This window comes from Carettochelys insculpta, chromosome 8 (genome assembly GCF_033958435.1).
Source record: "Carettochelys insculpta isolate YL-2023 chromosome 8, ASM3395843v1, whole genome shotgun sequence".
Lineage (NCBI taxonomy): Eukaryota > Metazoa > Chordata > Testudines > Carettochelyidae > Carettochelys > Carettochelys insculpta.
This window is the reverse complement of record NC_134144.1, coordinates 37,146,340-37,163,319: the sequence shown is the minus strand read 5'-3', so window position 1 is coordinate 37,163,319 and position 16,980 is coordinate 37,146,340. Positions and strand designations below refer to the sequence as shown.

General features: G+C 40.5%; 1 protein-coding gene across 4 annotated transcripts in view; it reads left to right on the top strand.

Moving 5' to 3' along the window:
• The window catches only part of UBR3 (ubiquitin protein ligase E3 component n-recognin 3), a 189,465-nt gene that overhangs the window by 76,098 nt on the left and 96,387 nt on the right, over window positions 1-16,980 (top strand). For 2 of the 4 annotated variants that reach the window (XM_075001016.1, XM_075001017.1), the window contains exons 20-24: window positions 5,739-5,880; window positions 7,159-7,263; window positions 12,334-12,507; window positions 12,785-12,817; window positions 13,839-14,299. In XM_075001016.1, coding sequence (XP_074857117.1) covers window positions 5,739-5,880; window positions 7,159-7,263; window positions 12,334-12,507; window positions 12,785-12,817; window positions 13,839-14,299 — 915 coding nt within the window. The remainder of the gene's footprint in view (window positions 1-5,738; window positions 5,881-7,158; window positions 7,264-12,333; window positions 12,508-12,784; window positions 12,818-13,838; window positions 14,300-16,980) is intronic. The other 2 variants (XM_075001019.1, XM_075001018.1) reach the window with 1 other exon arrangement.

The window sequence follows — 16,980 nt, the reverse complement described above, 5'->3', positions numbered from 1 at the left end:
TGCTGGAAGGTTTTTACCTGTAGCCATTAGCTGTCAGGTCAGTGTGGCACCACTTGTTGTGGTGCTGATATAGTGCCCAGTATAGGTACCGCTCACCTGCCCCCCACTCAGTTCTTTCTTGCTGTTGTCCATTGCTGGAACTCCCCTTTGCTTGTGGGAACAATCTTATCAGTCAGCTGACAGCCCTCAGATCTTCTCTGTAAATAGTTTCTAATTAGATGTTAATAGTTTAAATAGTTAATAGTAACAGAAGGGTATCCGTGTAAGTCTGTATCTTAACAAAACAAAAAAGCAGTCTTATTAGTCTTTTAAGTGCTACGTGATAGTTTTTTTTGGTTTTTTTAAATAGTTCTGTTCTTCTTAGCAAAGTAGTTTGTTGGCCCCAAGTAAGTAGGTCGCTCCCCATCCTCGAAGCCTTGGCACCAGGGCATGCCGAGGTCACCAGGATTCAAATTCTGCTTCGACTGTGGGAAGTGCACACTGAAGGAGGGAGGGATAGCTCAGTGGTTTGAGCAGTGGCCTGCTAAACCCAGGCTTGTGAGTTCAATCCTTGAGGAGGCCATTTAGGGATAGGGGCAAATAGATGTCAGGGATGGTGTTTAGTCCTGCCAAGAGAGCAGGAGACTGGACTAGATGACCTTCCAAGGTCCCTTCCAGTTCAAGGAGATGTGTATCTCCAATTATTTAATTTAATTTAATTTATTTAACCCACACTCTGCCTGCTTGAAGTGTTTGGGCGACAGCCACCAGTGGGACCACTGCCTGATTTTTAAGACCTATAAACCCAGGACCTTGAAGGACAGGGCTCAGCTGATGGAGGCAGCTGTCCAGCCCGAGAAGTCCCCATCCTCTTTGGTGTGGGGTGCACCGGCATCAAGCTTGGCCACGGCCTGAACAAAAGAAAAGGGAACCTGGCGTCATGGTGAAAGGCCAGCACCTCTGCCTCTCGGGGGGGAGAACTCTCAGTCCCCAGAGCCTCACAAAAAGAAAAGGCACAACAGGGGCCATTCTATCATGACATCGAAGTGGAGAGAGAACTCTCAGATGCCAGCAGGGGAGTCGGGCCACAGTCATACCTCAGAGGTCTGGGAATTGACACCAATCAGGAGGTCCAGTCCCCGCTCCGAGGAGCTACTATTGATGCCGCAGGCATTCAGAGCAACACAGAGCCTCCTCCAAATCATGGCACCCGTCTCGCTGTCAAGGAGAACCATGTCCCCGAGGCAAGTGTCAAGTCATCCTCTGTCCCCAGGCAAGCCTGCCATGATGGCACATCACCTATGTCCCTGGCCCCGCCAGTGACTACAGTGTTGGTGCAAGCACTGTGTCAGCCGGTGCGGACACAGGCGCTCTTGGGACAGGCACCACCTTGGTCGTCTTCAGAGGCATCTGAGTCAGAGTCCAGCTCCTATTTTCCCAGCTCTGGCAGGAGTAGGAGTGCTCACTCCTTCTCCTGATGGGGTTGAGGCTCTGTGCTGGACCAGTGGACACAGAAATGGCAGCTGGCACTGCAGTGGCCATTTTGGACCTTGCAAGGTTTTTATGAGAGCCAGAGGCAGTTCATCTGGCTTCAGTCCCAGGCCCCGCTGCTGGTGTCACTGTCGTGAGCTCCCCCAGTACCACATTCGGCACCTCAGCCCCGCTGGGAGCCCCTCCATGGGATGGTCTTGGGAAGAGTTCTCATTGGCACTGTTGGTCTCTGCAGTGTCAACTCCCTTGGTGCCAATACCGTCATCAGCTCCTGTGATTTTTGTCACCTTTTCCTTTGGTGCCAAACACCATGGTGCCAATCATGTGCGGGGCTTGATGTCACATAAGCAGGCGTGTCAGCTGTTCCTTCCACATCAACAGGCAGGTGCATTGGACCTGTTGGCAGTCATGGAGGTGGGCTGCATATTGCAGGCGACTGTGTCCTATCCTCATCCCCAGATAAAGTGGTCGCCTATCTTCTGTCTCCCCAGTCTTGGAGGATGGCCAGGCCCTCCAGCAGCTACTCCATGGGGTGGCCCAGGGCTTGGGGGTGCAGGTGGAGGACGTTAAAGGTGGGGCCAGCCCAGTGATGGATATTCTGTTCCCATTGAGTTCCACTACAGTGGTGTTGCCTTTCATAAAGACCATCTTCCAGACCACTTAGACTGTGTGGCAGATCTTGGTGTCGGCCCAGCCCACAGCAAGGAAGAATGAAAGACAGCGTTTTGTCCCCTCTACTGAGCACAAGCACCTCTTCACCCACGTTGCTCACAACTCCCTGATCATGGATGCAGCCAACTATAGGGAGAGACAGGGGTTTCAGGAGCCCTCGCCCAAACACAAAGAGGTGAAACAGTTAGACTTGTATGTTAGAAAAGTTTATTCAACTGGAGGACTACAGCTGCGCATAGCTGATCAGCAAGCCCTTGTGAGCAGATACTCATAAACACAGGCTCTTCCTCAGCTGATAGGAATAAAGGGATTTCGATATTTGCAGGGTCCTTTCGAAGAGGACCCTTGTGTAGACGAGCCACATGTGAGGGAAACGTGGCACTTTTGAAGTGCCGTGGCCGGCAGCATGCTAATGAGGTGCTGAATATTCATTTCAGTGCCTCATTAATATTCTTCAATTTGACCATTAGTATGGCCATTTTGAATTTTTTTTCGTAAGTGTAGATGTAGCCTCAAAGAATAGTGTTCTTGCGGGGGCACTCCTTGACTTAGTGCTCACCAGGGCCACCCTGCCAGAAATCAGGTTCCAGGCTATGGCTGGCAGCATAGATGACATGATCAGATTCCCCACTATTACAGCCAGTTGTTACATGAAGCTTCTGGGACATGTGGCAGCTTGTACATTTGTGGTGCCACATGCCAGATTTTGTCTACGTCCTCTCCAGTTGCGGCTTGAGTTGGTGTACCACCCAGTGAGAAACAATATAGACAAATAAGTGATGTTGCGGCAGCAGCTGTTGCAGACCCTGCATTGGTGGCTGGACACTTGGACCTTGTCTGTGGGAGTGCCATTTGGGACTCCCCAGTCTTCTCTGTCCTTATAACTGATGCATCAAATTTAGGTTGGGAGGGCAGATCTGGGGGAGCGCTGGACTCGAGGTCTATGGGGCACATCAGACCTTGAGCTTCAAATGATTGTGAGAGAGCTCAGGGCACTCAGGTTGGTATGTGAGATGTTTCAGCACAACCTAGTGGGGCATTGCGTGTCATTGAGTACAGACAACATGACAGCAATGTATTATATCAACAGACAGGGAGATGCACACTCCTCTCCTCTGTGTCATGATGCCCTCAGGCTACAGTAGTTCTGAATTCAGCACATAATTCTCCTGCAGCCTCATTACTTACCCCCTGGGTCCACAATACCATAGAGGACCACCTCAGCAGGTCCTTCCTGAACCACAAGTGGTCCATCCTCCTGGATGTGTTGCAATCAATTTTCCAAGTTTGGGATTATCCCAAGGTGGGACTGTTTGCCACACACATCAGTGCAGAGTGCCAAACGATTTGTACTTACTGGAACTGGAGTCTGGGGTCCTGGATGGATGTGTTTGATGGATCTTGGACAGGCCCAGCGCTGTATGTGTTCCCTCTTGTTCCCCTCATCCACAGGGTCCTCCTTGAAATTTGAATGGACCAGGTCTTGGTCATTTTGGTGGGCCAGGCAGCATTGGTACTGGGTTCTGTTGGACTGCTGGCGTGCAAGCCAGTTAACACTCCCATTATACCCAGACCAGTTGACGCAGGAGGAGGGGTGGCTTCGGTACCCCAGCCTCCTGTCCTTTCACCTCACAGCATGGAAGCTTCATGGCTGAGTGCCATTGGAACTTTCCTGCTCAGACCCATGGAGGGAGGTGCTTTTAAATAATAGAAAACTTTCCATGAGGACCACTTACTTGGCGAAGTGGAAAAGGTTTGTGTGTTAGGCATCCCAGAAGGGATTACCCCCATGCAAGCCACAGTTCTCTCAATTATGGATTAATTGTGGCACCTGAGCCAGTTGGGGCTGTCCTTGTCCTCCATCAGAGTACACCTGGTGGCTATTTCTGCCTTTCACCCTGTTCCAGGCCCTTCATCAGTGTTCTTGGACCCTGTAGTCAAGAGATTCATGAAAGGCTTGGAGAGGGTTAGGCGACTGGTAGTGACCCCTTACCTCCAGGACCTCAATTTGGTTTTGGCTAAGCTCATGGAACCCCCTTTCAAACCACTTGCTTCTTGCTCCCTGCTGTTTTTAAGCTACAGAACAGCCTTTTTGGTGGTCATCGTGTTGGCTAGAAGGGTGCCTGGGCTGCGGGCTCTTACGGTGGACCCAAACTGTACTGTGTTTTACAAGGGCAAGGTTAGACTGAGACACCATCCGGCTTTCCTGCCAAATGTAGTCTCCTCTTTCCATGTCAACCAGGATATTTCATTACCTGTGTTTTACCCTAAGCCTCATGTTACTACAAAGGAACAAAGTTTATGTATCCTAGATGTCTATAGGGCTCTACCTTTTTACATAGATAGGACAAGCTATTCAGAAAGTCACAGACAGGATAAAGGGTCTCCCAGTTTCATCCCAGAGGATCTCCTTCTGGATAGTGGCTTGTGTTAAGGAATGCTACAAGCTTTCAGGGTTCTTCCTTCTCACATCAGGGCTCACCACAAGGGCACAGGCCTCTTCCACGGCATTCGTACCCCATGTCCCTATTCAGGAGATCTGTAGGGCAGCCACCTGATTTTCCATTCACACTTTTTCAGCCCAGTATGCTATCATGTAGCACACTAGGAAGGACGCTGCAGCAGGTGGAGCAGTCCTGCAGTAATTCTGGAGCTCTGACCCCACCTCCTGATGTCAGCTTGCATTCACATGTTTTGGAATGCACATGAACAATCACTCAAAGAAGAAAAGACAGTTACTTCTGTAACTGGTGTTCATGTCCGTTCCAAAGCCCTCCTGCCTTTCCCCACTTCCAGTGTAGCTGGCAAGAAGGAATTGAGTGCAGGGCAGGGCAGGTGTTATATTGTTACCACTTCGGGGGGGCGCCACACCAACCGACAGCTACTGTGTAGGGGAAAAAATTTCCATCAACTAAGCATGCACGCACACACCCCTACATTGGAATAGATAAGAACAATACACCTCGAAGAACACCAGGTACAGAAATAACTGTCTTGTATCTTGGCTTCATTGTTACACTGGTTTTTATCAGCTTATCAGGTAAAAGACCAACGGCAAAATTTGCAAATATAGATACCTACAGTGAAATTGTTAACTGTCCACAGCTCCCACTGAAGATAGTTCAGATTGAAATAATGGGCATTACAGATGCTTCGTACCCCAAACAAAGTGGTCTGAATTAAAGAAGTCAAAGGCAAATGTCTTCTGGCACACACAAGTTTGGTCCATACTAACACAAATTACCGCTACAGCCACATGGAAAAACAGATTTTACTGAGAAGATGTTTATGCAAACTTGTTCTTTTACGATCCTTGGAAGATTGAAACAAACTTTCTTGAATCCATTCCAGTGGATTTGTACAGGTTCATTCTCATAATTGTTTGAGGGGATTTACATAGGCACTGACTCCCAATAAAGGAGATAGTACATTCACATCTGCAAAATCTTTTATAACATAAATAATATTGCTTTGAAACTGTCAGCGCTGAAAGACAGAAGTAATGTATTTATTTTGGTTTTGTGCATCTGTAGTAGAGCTGCTGTTTTAGTTTTGATTAGTGAAGTGTTTAATTTTAGTTTTGTCTATTTCAATAGTTTAAAGCAGAGTGGAAAATTCCCTGGTAATCCCTGGCCTCCCTATAAGAAACGAACACCGCTGCACCCAAGCTATAAAGGTCTCATGAAGCTCTTGCACTGTAAAACCTTACACATTGTACTGTTCACACTTCTTTACAAGGTACAGTCGTAGTTCTGAATAATGAGAAAAAAACTAGTTTTATTTTAACACCTTAAAATCAGAATATTTAAAATTAAGTATGTTTCTTACACTTTATTTACAGTGCTCACCTTCATCTTTGCATAAATATTGGTAGTTTTGGGACATTATTTAAATGTATTTAGTAATTTATTTTATGATCCTGTTCATGTTTTGTAATTTCTCTGTATTTGTCACTGTTGTATAATTTGTTTCCTAACAGTCTGGTATCCAAAGACCACCACTTGTTAAGGGTGGCCTTACGCTTTGATACTTCATTTGTGTTTTCATTTGCTTTTGGATTTGTCTAACTTTAACCATTCATTTTAGGCTGAAATTTCTGAGTACTGAACAGTAAGGTACTATGCCTGTCTTTGTTTTCATTTTCACTTTTTCCCCCCTTGACCCCTTTTCTTTTTAAACTTTAGGAGTTTGTTAGTCATCCTAGGCTTCTGTTGGAAGGAGTTTCTAAACTGTAAGAGGGGAGAAGGAAAAACAGTCATTCTCTATTTACAGTTGAAGGTCCTTCCAGCAGACTCCTTTGGGGAAGTAAGGAGGACTTGAGAAACCTACTTAAAGACCCCCATTTTTTTTTTAATAACTTCCCAGGAGCCATGGGTATTGGGTTGAGGTCTTAGAAACCTTGTAGAGTTGACCCTTGAGAAAAGGGAATAGCGCTTAAGGCATCGTAGTGGTGGTTCAGAGTAAGCATCTCAGTCAATATCAGACTGTCATTCCTTGTAGATGCAGTAGGGTAGCGCTCAATCAGTTCACATTGGCAGAGCTTTCACAACTCTAAGAGAAAGAAATTTGTATTTAAAATCAGAACTTTAAATTCTTAGTGAAAGAACTGCACGATGGGAGTGCTGATATCGCATATTGCTTCCATCTCCTTTTTTTTCCTACATTCCCACTCAGGATTCCTCTCAAAATAGGCATGACTCCTGAGTATGCAAAGAAGGAGGTTTGGTATTTTCAAGCAGATGTCTTAAATACATCTGCCTTCTCTGGAAAAGTCTATTTGGAAGGGCATTCACTTGTAAGTGGAAAAGGCTCATTTTAGTGCAGCAAAACTTACGTATATCCTCATTTGTCCCCATCAAAAGGAAATTTGGGTTACATTATTTGCCTTTCAGTTTAGGTTACAGGTTAGGTTACAGATGTCTTCCATCAGTTTCTTTGACGGTTGTCTTTTCACTTTTCATAGGAAGATCTCAAAATGCTGTGATGATCATACGCTGTTACACTTTTTTTTTCTAGATATTGATGGATCATCAAAATTTGTCAGAACATGTCCTTTGCATGGTTTTGTATTTGATTGAATTGGGACTAGAAGATTCACCAGAGCAGGAGTCAGATGAAGAAGTAAGTATTAATAACATTCTTTTTTCCCTTTTAATAAGAAAGATATTTAGGTATGAGCTTTAAGAAATAAAATTAAGACATAATAGGCATGTTTTAAAACCAATTTAATAATGAAAAATTTTATTAAGGAGTCTGGATTAAAGCACTGTATCATATAACCAGGGCACAGTTTCAGGCTAGTTATTGTTTCTAATTCAGGTTCCAGCAAGGTCAGGCAGTTACGTGGCTTTATTATTGATGTGACTGATTAAACATTGCCAAATTGCTGCAGTTATCTGGTTTTACAGTTTGTTCTCTTTTGCTTCCTCCTCTTTTAAACAGGTCTTTCTAAAACAATATCATTTTAATAGGCTAATCTAAAGACCTGACACCGAATTGGGCAGTCCATACTTGTATCGTTTTCAGTGGGATTTAAGTGTGAGATTTAGATTTACAGGATTTTTTTGGATTTCAAGACTCTTCCTTAAGATTTGGTTATTTCCTGGGAAAATTTTATTGAGAAAATAAACAAAAGCTAGTTACTAAAATTACTCCAGTAGTGTTTAGTTTAACTTTTGCTTTAAATTAATGTTTGTCTTTTAACATCATAAGGTACCATACAGTTGTAAAAAAATAAATCCAGATCTTCCCAACTGTGCATATGCTGGGATGTTCTATGTAATTCTAGTGGATTCTGTGGTCATAACATGAGTGGCGCAGGTGACTTTTGCAGATATTTAATAGGTCATTGCTTGAAGTTGGTTATAGAAAATGAACCGATTATAGATCTCACATAAAAAAGAATAGGTTTCAGCTATCTCTCGGCTAATATGTGAAGTTGACAGCAGGCAAGTAAATTATTAGTCTTTCCACTGTCAGTAATTTTGCACATGACAGAAATGATAGAAAATATATAAATTGCAAAAATTATCAAATGAATTCACAAAAGTTCATTGTAATCACAGGGCAGATTTTTATTAAGGTTTGGCTTTTTAATGAAGAAAAAAGGTTTTTAAAGCCTGTCTGTGTATGTGTGTGTACAGACACACATGCATGCACACACCTGCATACACCCAAGCCCCATTAAACCATGAGATGTTCAGAGAATTCATAGCGATTAGTTTAGTAACTAAAAGCAAACAAAAAATCCTCCGTGTTCTAGGAATCTAATTGCACAGTATTAACCTTCACACTAGTGCAGAGTCATCAGTGAAACACATAGGAGAGACACCTTACTTTTAGTAGCTTTAAAATCAATTATCATATACCTGGGAGGATTCTTTACAGTGAGGATATCAACTCTCAGTGCCACTATTCACTAAGACCCAAATCTTATTATTCCATGTGATCAGCCCATTGGCTTCAATGAGATACCATGTGGACAGAACGAATAACATGCAGGATCACACACCAAAGTAAAAGCTCCCTTTTCTGTGAATTTTGGAAGAAGAATTAATTTATTCCCTTTTTAAAAATGACTGAAGGTTTGAAACTTGACATGTTCAAATGGGAAGTGAAGTACTTTAAGGCTCATATATCATTGAAATGCCTTACCAAGGAATGAGGTGGATTATTGATCACCTGAAATCTTTAAATCAAGATTGGTTGTTTGTCTTGAAGACAGACTGAAGTTTAACGACAAGTTACTGGGACTGATACAGCAATTTATTAGGTGTGATTCTGTGGCTTGTGTTGCTTAGGTTGTCGAGCTAGATTACCTCAGTGGTCTTTCTGCCTTTAAAATCTATAAATATCTGAGAGCAGAATTTGGCTCCAGCTGTTACATAAAGGCAGCAAAAGTCTGAAATATTTTTGTTGAGTTCATCTAATAAATTTTATTCCTAGAACCATATTTCTATTATCTTAATCTAATACACAAACAAAAAATAAATGAAGTATAGCTTTATTTTGTATAGCCTAATAAGAAAGCTCATGTTGCTGGTAGGTAAGGTCCCATGGGAAGCAAAACTGAGGGGGAAAAACGGCTGAGGAGAGTTGGCAGTTTTTCAAAGGGACATTATTAAGGGCCCAAAAGCAAGCTATTCCGCTGTGTAGGAAAGATAGAAAATATGGCAAAAGACCGCCTTGGCTTAACCAGGAGATCTTGCATGATCTCAAAATGAAAAAGGAGTCATAGAAAAAATGGAAATAAGGACAGATTACAAAGGATGAATATAGGCAAACAATACATGAATGCAGGAGCAAGATTTAGAAAGGCTAAGGCACAAAATGAGCTCAGACTAACTACAGGCATAAAGGGAAACAAGAAGGCTTTTTATAAATACATTAGAAACAAGAGGAAGACCAGGGACAGGGTAGGGCCATTGCTCAGTGAGGAGGGAGAAACAGTAACAGGGAACTTGGAAATGGCAGAGATGCTTAATGACTTCTTTGTTTTGGTCTTCACTGAGAAGTCTGGTGAAGGATTGCCTAACATAGTGAATGCTAGTGGGAAAGGGGTAGGGTTGGCAGTTGAAATAAAAGAACAAGTTAAAGATCACTTAGAAAAATTAGATGTCTGCAAGTCACCAGGGCCTGATGAAATGCTTCCTAGAATACTCAAGGAGCTGATAGAGGAGGTATCTGAGCCTTCATCTGTCATCTTTGGAAAATCATGGGAGACAGGAGAGATTTCAGAAGACTGGAAAAGGGCAAATATAGTGCCCATCTATAGGAAGGGGAATAAGAATAACCCAGGAAGCGACAGGCCAGTCAGCTTAACTTCAGTGCCAGGAAAGATAATGGAGCAGGTAATTAAAGAAATCATCTGCAAGCACTTGGAAGGTGGTAGGGAACAGCCAGCATGGATTTGTAAAGAACAAATCATGTCAAACCAATCTGATAGCTTTCTTTGATAGGATAACGAGCTTTGTGGATGGGGAGAAGCGGTAGATGTGGTATACCTAGATTTTAGTAAAGCATTTGGTACGGTCTTGCATGATATTCTTTTTAAAAAACTAGGCAAATACAATTTAGATGAGGCTACTATAAGGTGGGTGCATAACTGGCTGGATAACCATACTCAGAGAGTAATTCTTAATGGTTCTCAATCCTGCTGGAAAAGTATAACAAGTGGGGTTCTGCAGGCGTCCGTTTTGGGGCCGGTTCTGTTCAATGTCTTCATCAATGATTTAGATGTTGGCATAGAAAGTACACTTATTACGTTTGCAGATGATACCAAGCTGGGAGGGGTTGCAACTACTTTGGAGGATAGGATCATAATTCAAAATGATCTGGATAAATTGGAGAAATGGTTTGAGATAAACAGGATGAACTTTAATAAGGACAAATGCAAAGTGCTCCACTTGGGAAGGAACAGTCAGTTTCACACATGTAGAATGGAGAGAGACTGTCTAGGAATGACTACAGCAGAAAGGGATCTAGGGGTTACAGTGGACCACAAGCTAAATATGAGTCAACAGTTTGATGCTGTTGCAAAAAAAGCAAACGTGATTCTGGGATGCATTAACAGGTGTGTTGTGAACAGGACACGAGAAGTCATCCTTCCACTTTACTCAGTGTTGGTTAGGCCTCAGCAGGAGTATTGTGTCCGGTTCTGGGCACCGCAGTTCAAGAAAGATGTGGAGAAATTAGAGAGCGTCCAGAAAAGAGTGACAAGAATGATTAAAGGTCTAGAGAATGTGACCTATGAAGAAAGACTGAAAGAACTGGGCTTGTTTAGTTTGGAAAATAGAAGATTGAGGGGGGACATGATAGCGGTTTTCAGGTATCTAAAAGGGTGTCATAAGGACTTGTTCTTTCTGGCCTCTGAGGATAGAACAAGAGGCAATGGACTTAAACTTCAGCAAGGGAGGTTTAGGTTGGACATTAGGAAAAAGTTCCTAACTGTCAGGGTGGTCAGACAGTGGAATAAATTGCCAAGGGAGGTTGTGGAATCTCCATTGCTGGAGATATTTAAGAACAGGTTAGATAGATGTCTTATCAGGGTTGGTTTAGACAGTACTTGTTACTGCCATTAGGGCAGGGGGCTGTTCTCGATGGCCTCTCGAGGTCCCTTCCAGTCCTAGTATTCTATATTTCTATGTGCAAAAGAAGAAAGCAGCTAGGACAGAAACACTAATATTAAAAAACTATTTTCGAAATGGTGATACGGTGGTGAAGGAGGAGAGGAAGTTACCATTCCTCATATTTACTTGACAGCATTCCTGTTCCAGAACAACAGTTATCTTAAACAATCTAGCAATTTTCATACAGTTGAACAACCTATTTAGAACAAATTTGAAAACAAAATCCAATTTAGTGGGTTTAAGGGAGAAATTCTCCTATAGAAATCATAGCAGCCTTTGAAGAAGTCTTTGTCCCTTACCTAAGTAACTATCAGCATTGAAAATACTGAGATCATTGAACTGTAGATAACAATATCTGTAACACCAGTGAAATATACAGTATTTGATAAAACTATATAATGTCAGCATAATGAAAGACTGTTTGACACAGAGTATTAATTTCTTGTCAAAATTAAAAGCATTAGAAGGCAGTGATATACTATTATTTTGAAGAAAGCTAGTGAATTTCACCTTACCTTTTCCATCTAGTGTAAGAACCTGGGTAAATAGGTCTTGAATATCTGTGGTTCTGTGTAAGTCAGCTAGTCTGTGTTTGTAACCAGTGCAAGATTTTTTCCTTACAATATTTTTTTCACTGCTTTTATCCAGTTATGTTTATATGATTCATCAGCTGGACTTCTGCTATTCTCCTTAGAAGTTTATTTACCCTATAATAGAGCTCAACTTTAGAAATTTTACCCCATTACTCTTAATTCATATAATTTTGTACTACCCTGTAGAATTCCTTTCCTCCTTATGCTTGTGTTCTCGCTCTCTCTCTCCATATATGCTTATATTTTAACAAAATGTAATCTTTGTATATTTTTTGAGTTTCAAGTCCAGTGGGTAGTTACTAGTCTGTCTCTAACATTTTTTGAAGATCTGTATAATTTTTACTGCAGAGATGATAATCAGCTTTGGTGCCATTGTTTATCACAGTTGATAAAATAAATATCTAGCAAGCATATAAAATATAGTTTACACACAGTTTTTTTCCATTGATTTTGTTTTCATGGCTATTTAGGATTCTATAGGTGGACATGAACGCTGCCATGACAGTTGGTTTCCAGGTAGTAATCTGGTGTCTAACATGCGTCACTTTATTAACTATGTTCGAGTGAGAGTGCCAGAAACAGCTCCAGAAGTGAAGAGAGAACCACCTGCAAGTACCAGCTCTGATGGCTTAGCTTCTTCCCAAGTAAGTGTAAAGACATCCTAAGGTTCCACCCACCCTCCCTTTTTGTATTAGTTGCAGGAAGATATAACTAACGTATGGATTTTTTGAAGACCATTTAACTTACCGTAATATTGATTAGATTTATAAATTTCTCAGGAGTGTTTTCTTCACCAGTACCACCACGTTATTTCTGTGGCTGGATTATTCCTAATGTATAGACGTTATTTTAAATCAAATCCTTTTCTAAACAACCATTTTTAATTCCACCCTCTCTTTCCCCTCTTTTGCAACCTACCAGAGTCCAAGGCGGCCTAAGAGCCTTCAGAGAGAGGTAGATTGGTGTGCAGTTTGTGTTCTGATGCCCTTAACTAGCAACGTGGCTTCATCTGTGATCACCATAACTTCCAGTGCAGTCCATTAATTTGAGACTTTTTGCAACTACCCATGCATTTTGTCAGCCTCTCATTTTTAAATAATAGACTAATAGACTTAAGTGACTTAGAATTTGGCCTAATGTGGTTTTTAAAATATTTCTCATTTATCAAAGATATTTAATGTTTATATTGCTAGCCTACTACTGGAGCAAATATGGGCTCATTTTATGTATGTGCATTTTTTGTTTGTTTTTGTTTTGCCACTGCAGATGGCATACTAATGTTACTAACATATAATAATATCTAGCTTCTAATCTGAATAATCTTAATCTATTGGTGTGATGTAGAAGGTGGATTTGAAATGATTAATGGCAAATTGGTTTATTTTTGTGGAAGCAAAATTAGTTTTTAAGAAGTGGAATCACAAATTAATTATAACCAGTAGATACTCTAGTCTCTCTTTATTTTTACATAAAAGTACCAGATTAAAGAGTTACAGCAATGAATATAGTTTATATGGCAGGTATTTTTGTATGTTAGCATAACACTGTAGGAACTTTAAAATATCCTGATTCTCTATAGATCATTCAACAGCTCCTGATGAGATCAGAATATTAATGTTATATATGAAATTGAATATTTGCTGTTCAAGTAATATGTAATTAGATATATTTTTGTGTGTGTGTGTGTGTGTGTGTACAAATATGTAAATACTTTCAGTTTTCATGCCTGGGATTTTATATCTGTAAGTATAAACAATATGTATGAATAAATGTTAGGCATTCAGAGTATTTCGAATATAAAAATATTTTTAAAACAGGCAGAATAACTAATAATTGCTTGGGAAGAGAAATTGAAGGCATAGGAATGGCTTCACTGTCTTTTCATTAGCGGTCTGTTGGAACTGAAAAGATGTTGCCTATAGGGTTGCCTATAGGTTTTATTAATCCACTACAAATAACTTTTTCCTTTTTTAAGAACTCAGGAACAGCTCAAGTGTTCAGCTTGGTTGCAGAACGCAGAAAGAAATTTCAGGAAATTATCAATCGCAATAGTAGTGAAGCAAGTCAGGCAGTTCGTCCCAAGACATCAATGAAATGGTCAGCACCTGGTGCAACACCACAGCTAACTACAGCCATTCTGGAAATCAAAGAAAGCATATTGTCCCTGCTAATCAAACTTCATCACAAACTCTCAGGAAAACAAAACTCTTACTATCCTCCATGGTTGGATGATATGGAAGTTTTAATCCAACCAGAAATTCCTAAATATTCTCATGGTGATGGGATGACAGCAGTAGAAAGAATTTTATTGAAAGCTGCTGTACAAAGCAGATTGAATAAACGTATCATCGAAGAGATATGCAGAAAAGTGACTCCTCCTGTGCCACCGAAAAAGATTAGTCCTGCGGAGAAGAAAACTTTGGACAAAGAAGAAAGGTAATAAATTATATTGTGTATAATGGATGGGGGTGGTGTGTACCCCTGCCTGTTTGATGAATTGATCTGTCTCTTTGGCAGTCATCTCTAAGACAGCAAATAATTTACCAAAAATCTTAAAAGCCTTAAATGACATCCCTAATCTGCAGGCTACCTCATTTAAATGTGTGGTTGAGCGTCACCAGCACCTTGCAGTCTTGGGCCTCTACATGCAGAGATACTTGGAGGAAAAGTTTCCTGCTGTGTATATAACTGATAATAGGTAGCATATGTTCTTGTTTATGTAACCCATGTCTTCCCTTTCCTTAACTCTTCCCATTGTTTCTGTTCACCTTTTGTCCTGTTATATGTGCATCTTTCTGAATTGGGGATCGTAACTTCTTTGTCTTCTTCATCAGTGGTTCTCAACCATTTTTGTCCATAACCAAAAATGTGGCTTCTAGAAATTCAGGGCTAGAAAATAAAGAACTTTAAAGCAGGTATATTTTGAAGTCTGAAGCAGCAGTTTTTATTTGAGGACTTCCTCTCCTTTCCTAAGCTTTGCGCCATCTGTGCTTTTGGAAGGTTGGGAAGGGGGGAGAAATTCTGTATTAGCAGGGACAAGGAAGAAACGATTTCTATCGAAGATAAATATTTCCTTTAAAGTTTGAAGCTGTAACTCCCATATAAAGGTTGTTAAAGCCTTTTTTTTTTTTTTTTTTTTTGGCAAGACTAGTGTCTCCATTGTTTTGGGTATGATTTTGGAAGTTGACAGGAAGATAGTGTTGGAGTCAGACAGGGTTCTGTTGATGTTCTCATGAAAATCTGTTCAGATTTGGCAGTTCGTGTTATGCCCAGAAGAGCATGCTAGTGGCTTGCTACTAAAAGTACTCAGTACTCGTTGCTTTCCAGTATGTCACTCGTGCCACACAGAATTGAGTTTCTGAATGGGGCACAGTCACATGTGGCTTGTTTTTCATCTCTCTCTCTCTCTCTCTTAGTTGGATAGAACATCCAGGAAACTATTAAAAGAACACTAAGTGGCAAAATATTAAATATCATTTAATTGAAGGATATGCAGATAGGGCAGAATTAAGGTTGTATAAGGAATTTTTAGGGAATGACGGTGTAACTTCAAGAATGTTAAGTAAATAGGGAATTTTTGTGTGTGGTTATGTACACAGGAAATGGCACGTGTTAATTTATATTTTGTTTATTTTGTCAGAAAATGTACATTTCTAGTAACTTTTAGAGTATCACAGAGATTTCAGGAAAGATTAGATCATCTAACAGGTCAGTTTGCCCTTCATTGCTTGAGGAAACACTTCTGTGTTTTGGGTGTCGGTCTTCAAATGGTTTACTTGACAAGACAACATTGGTAGGAAAACAGCTGAAGAAATTCCAGGATGACAATGGATCTGTTTATTTTATAAAAACTATAAATTCCCATGTGTGTACACACATGCACAGACCTATTGTGTACTTGTAGTTTGTTTGTTTTGAAATGGTTTGGGAGAATTTTAATAAAATCAACAAAATCATTCTATTCCAGTTGGATATAAATGCAATATGCACCGTAAGAACACTGGGATTCTAAGACCTACAGCGTTTAGGCACTTCAAAAAAAGCTATGCTACTGGGAATGACTCAGAAGAAAGCTACACTTTTCAAAAAAGACTGGTGTGCAACCTTGAGCAATTAAGGGCAAATGATCAGTTCTCACAAAAGTGTCTGTTTTTTTTTTTAAATTCCTGTAGAGTTCAGACATACATATTTCCGATATTAGGGTTTTGTATATTTCTTTAAATAAAATAAATGCAAAATAAATTCATATATTTTATGACCCATAATTAAAAACCTCTGCCAAATATAAAACCAAAACAAAATATAAATGAAATGTTACAAAATAAAAATTAAAACTTTTTTCATTCAGTGAACCAAAGAAGAAATGTTTGAATGTGAAACTTGTGTTTACAAATGTGTTGATCATCTCTTTAAAAACACGTTACTGCATTTTGAAGTACTTATGCCTCAGTTGTGCAACTGAAGAAAAGGATGAGTGAAACAGAACTGTATTTTTCATGTAACAAAGGGTAATTCGGTGCCTTTTCTCTAAAAGGATGTGACAGTTGCACAGACATGTCCTGAATACTTCTATGTTGAATAAAGCCTAAAGGATCATGTGATGATAAAAATAATTTCCATGTCTTTGTCATCCAAGTGACTGTTTTTCCACCTCCCTCAATTAACGATGACATTTTCAAAGACTGGAAACAAATATTTTAACAGGCAGTACTTTGTGATAGTTCTGAATTAAAATGGATCTGATCTGATGATTATGTGAGCAGAGTCAATCAAAGCTTCAATTTACTTTTTTTGTATTTCACATCTAGTTTTGTAATAATGAAGATTGAGCAGTCAGTGATGACCCATTTCTAGTTACCTCTACCTACAAAGACAAACTTGGCATCTCCCACATGATCGATTGTCACCATAGAAACCAAGACATCGAGCTACAGTAGAGCCGGAGTGGCTTGCAGTATTTTTCAGCCTCAGTATCTTAGGCCCTTGGGCCATCATGGAAAATTACTGAGCTGCTCTGAATCTGTCAGAGTTTGTTTGTCTCCTGTTAAGGTTCTCTATTTACAGTCAGACTCTTACTGAAATCAAAGCATAGATTAAGTGAAAAAATCCCAAGAGAA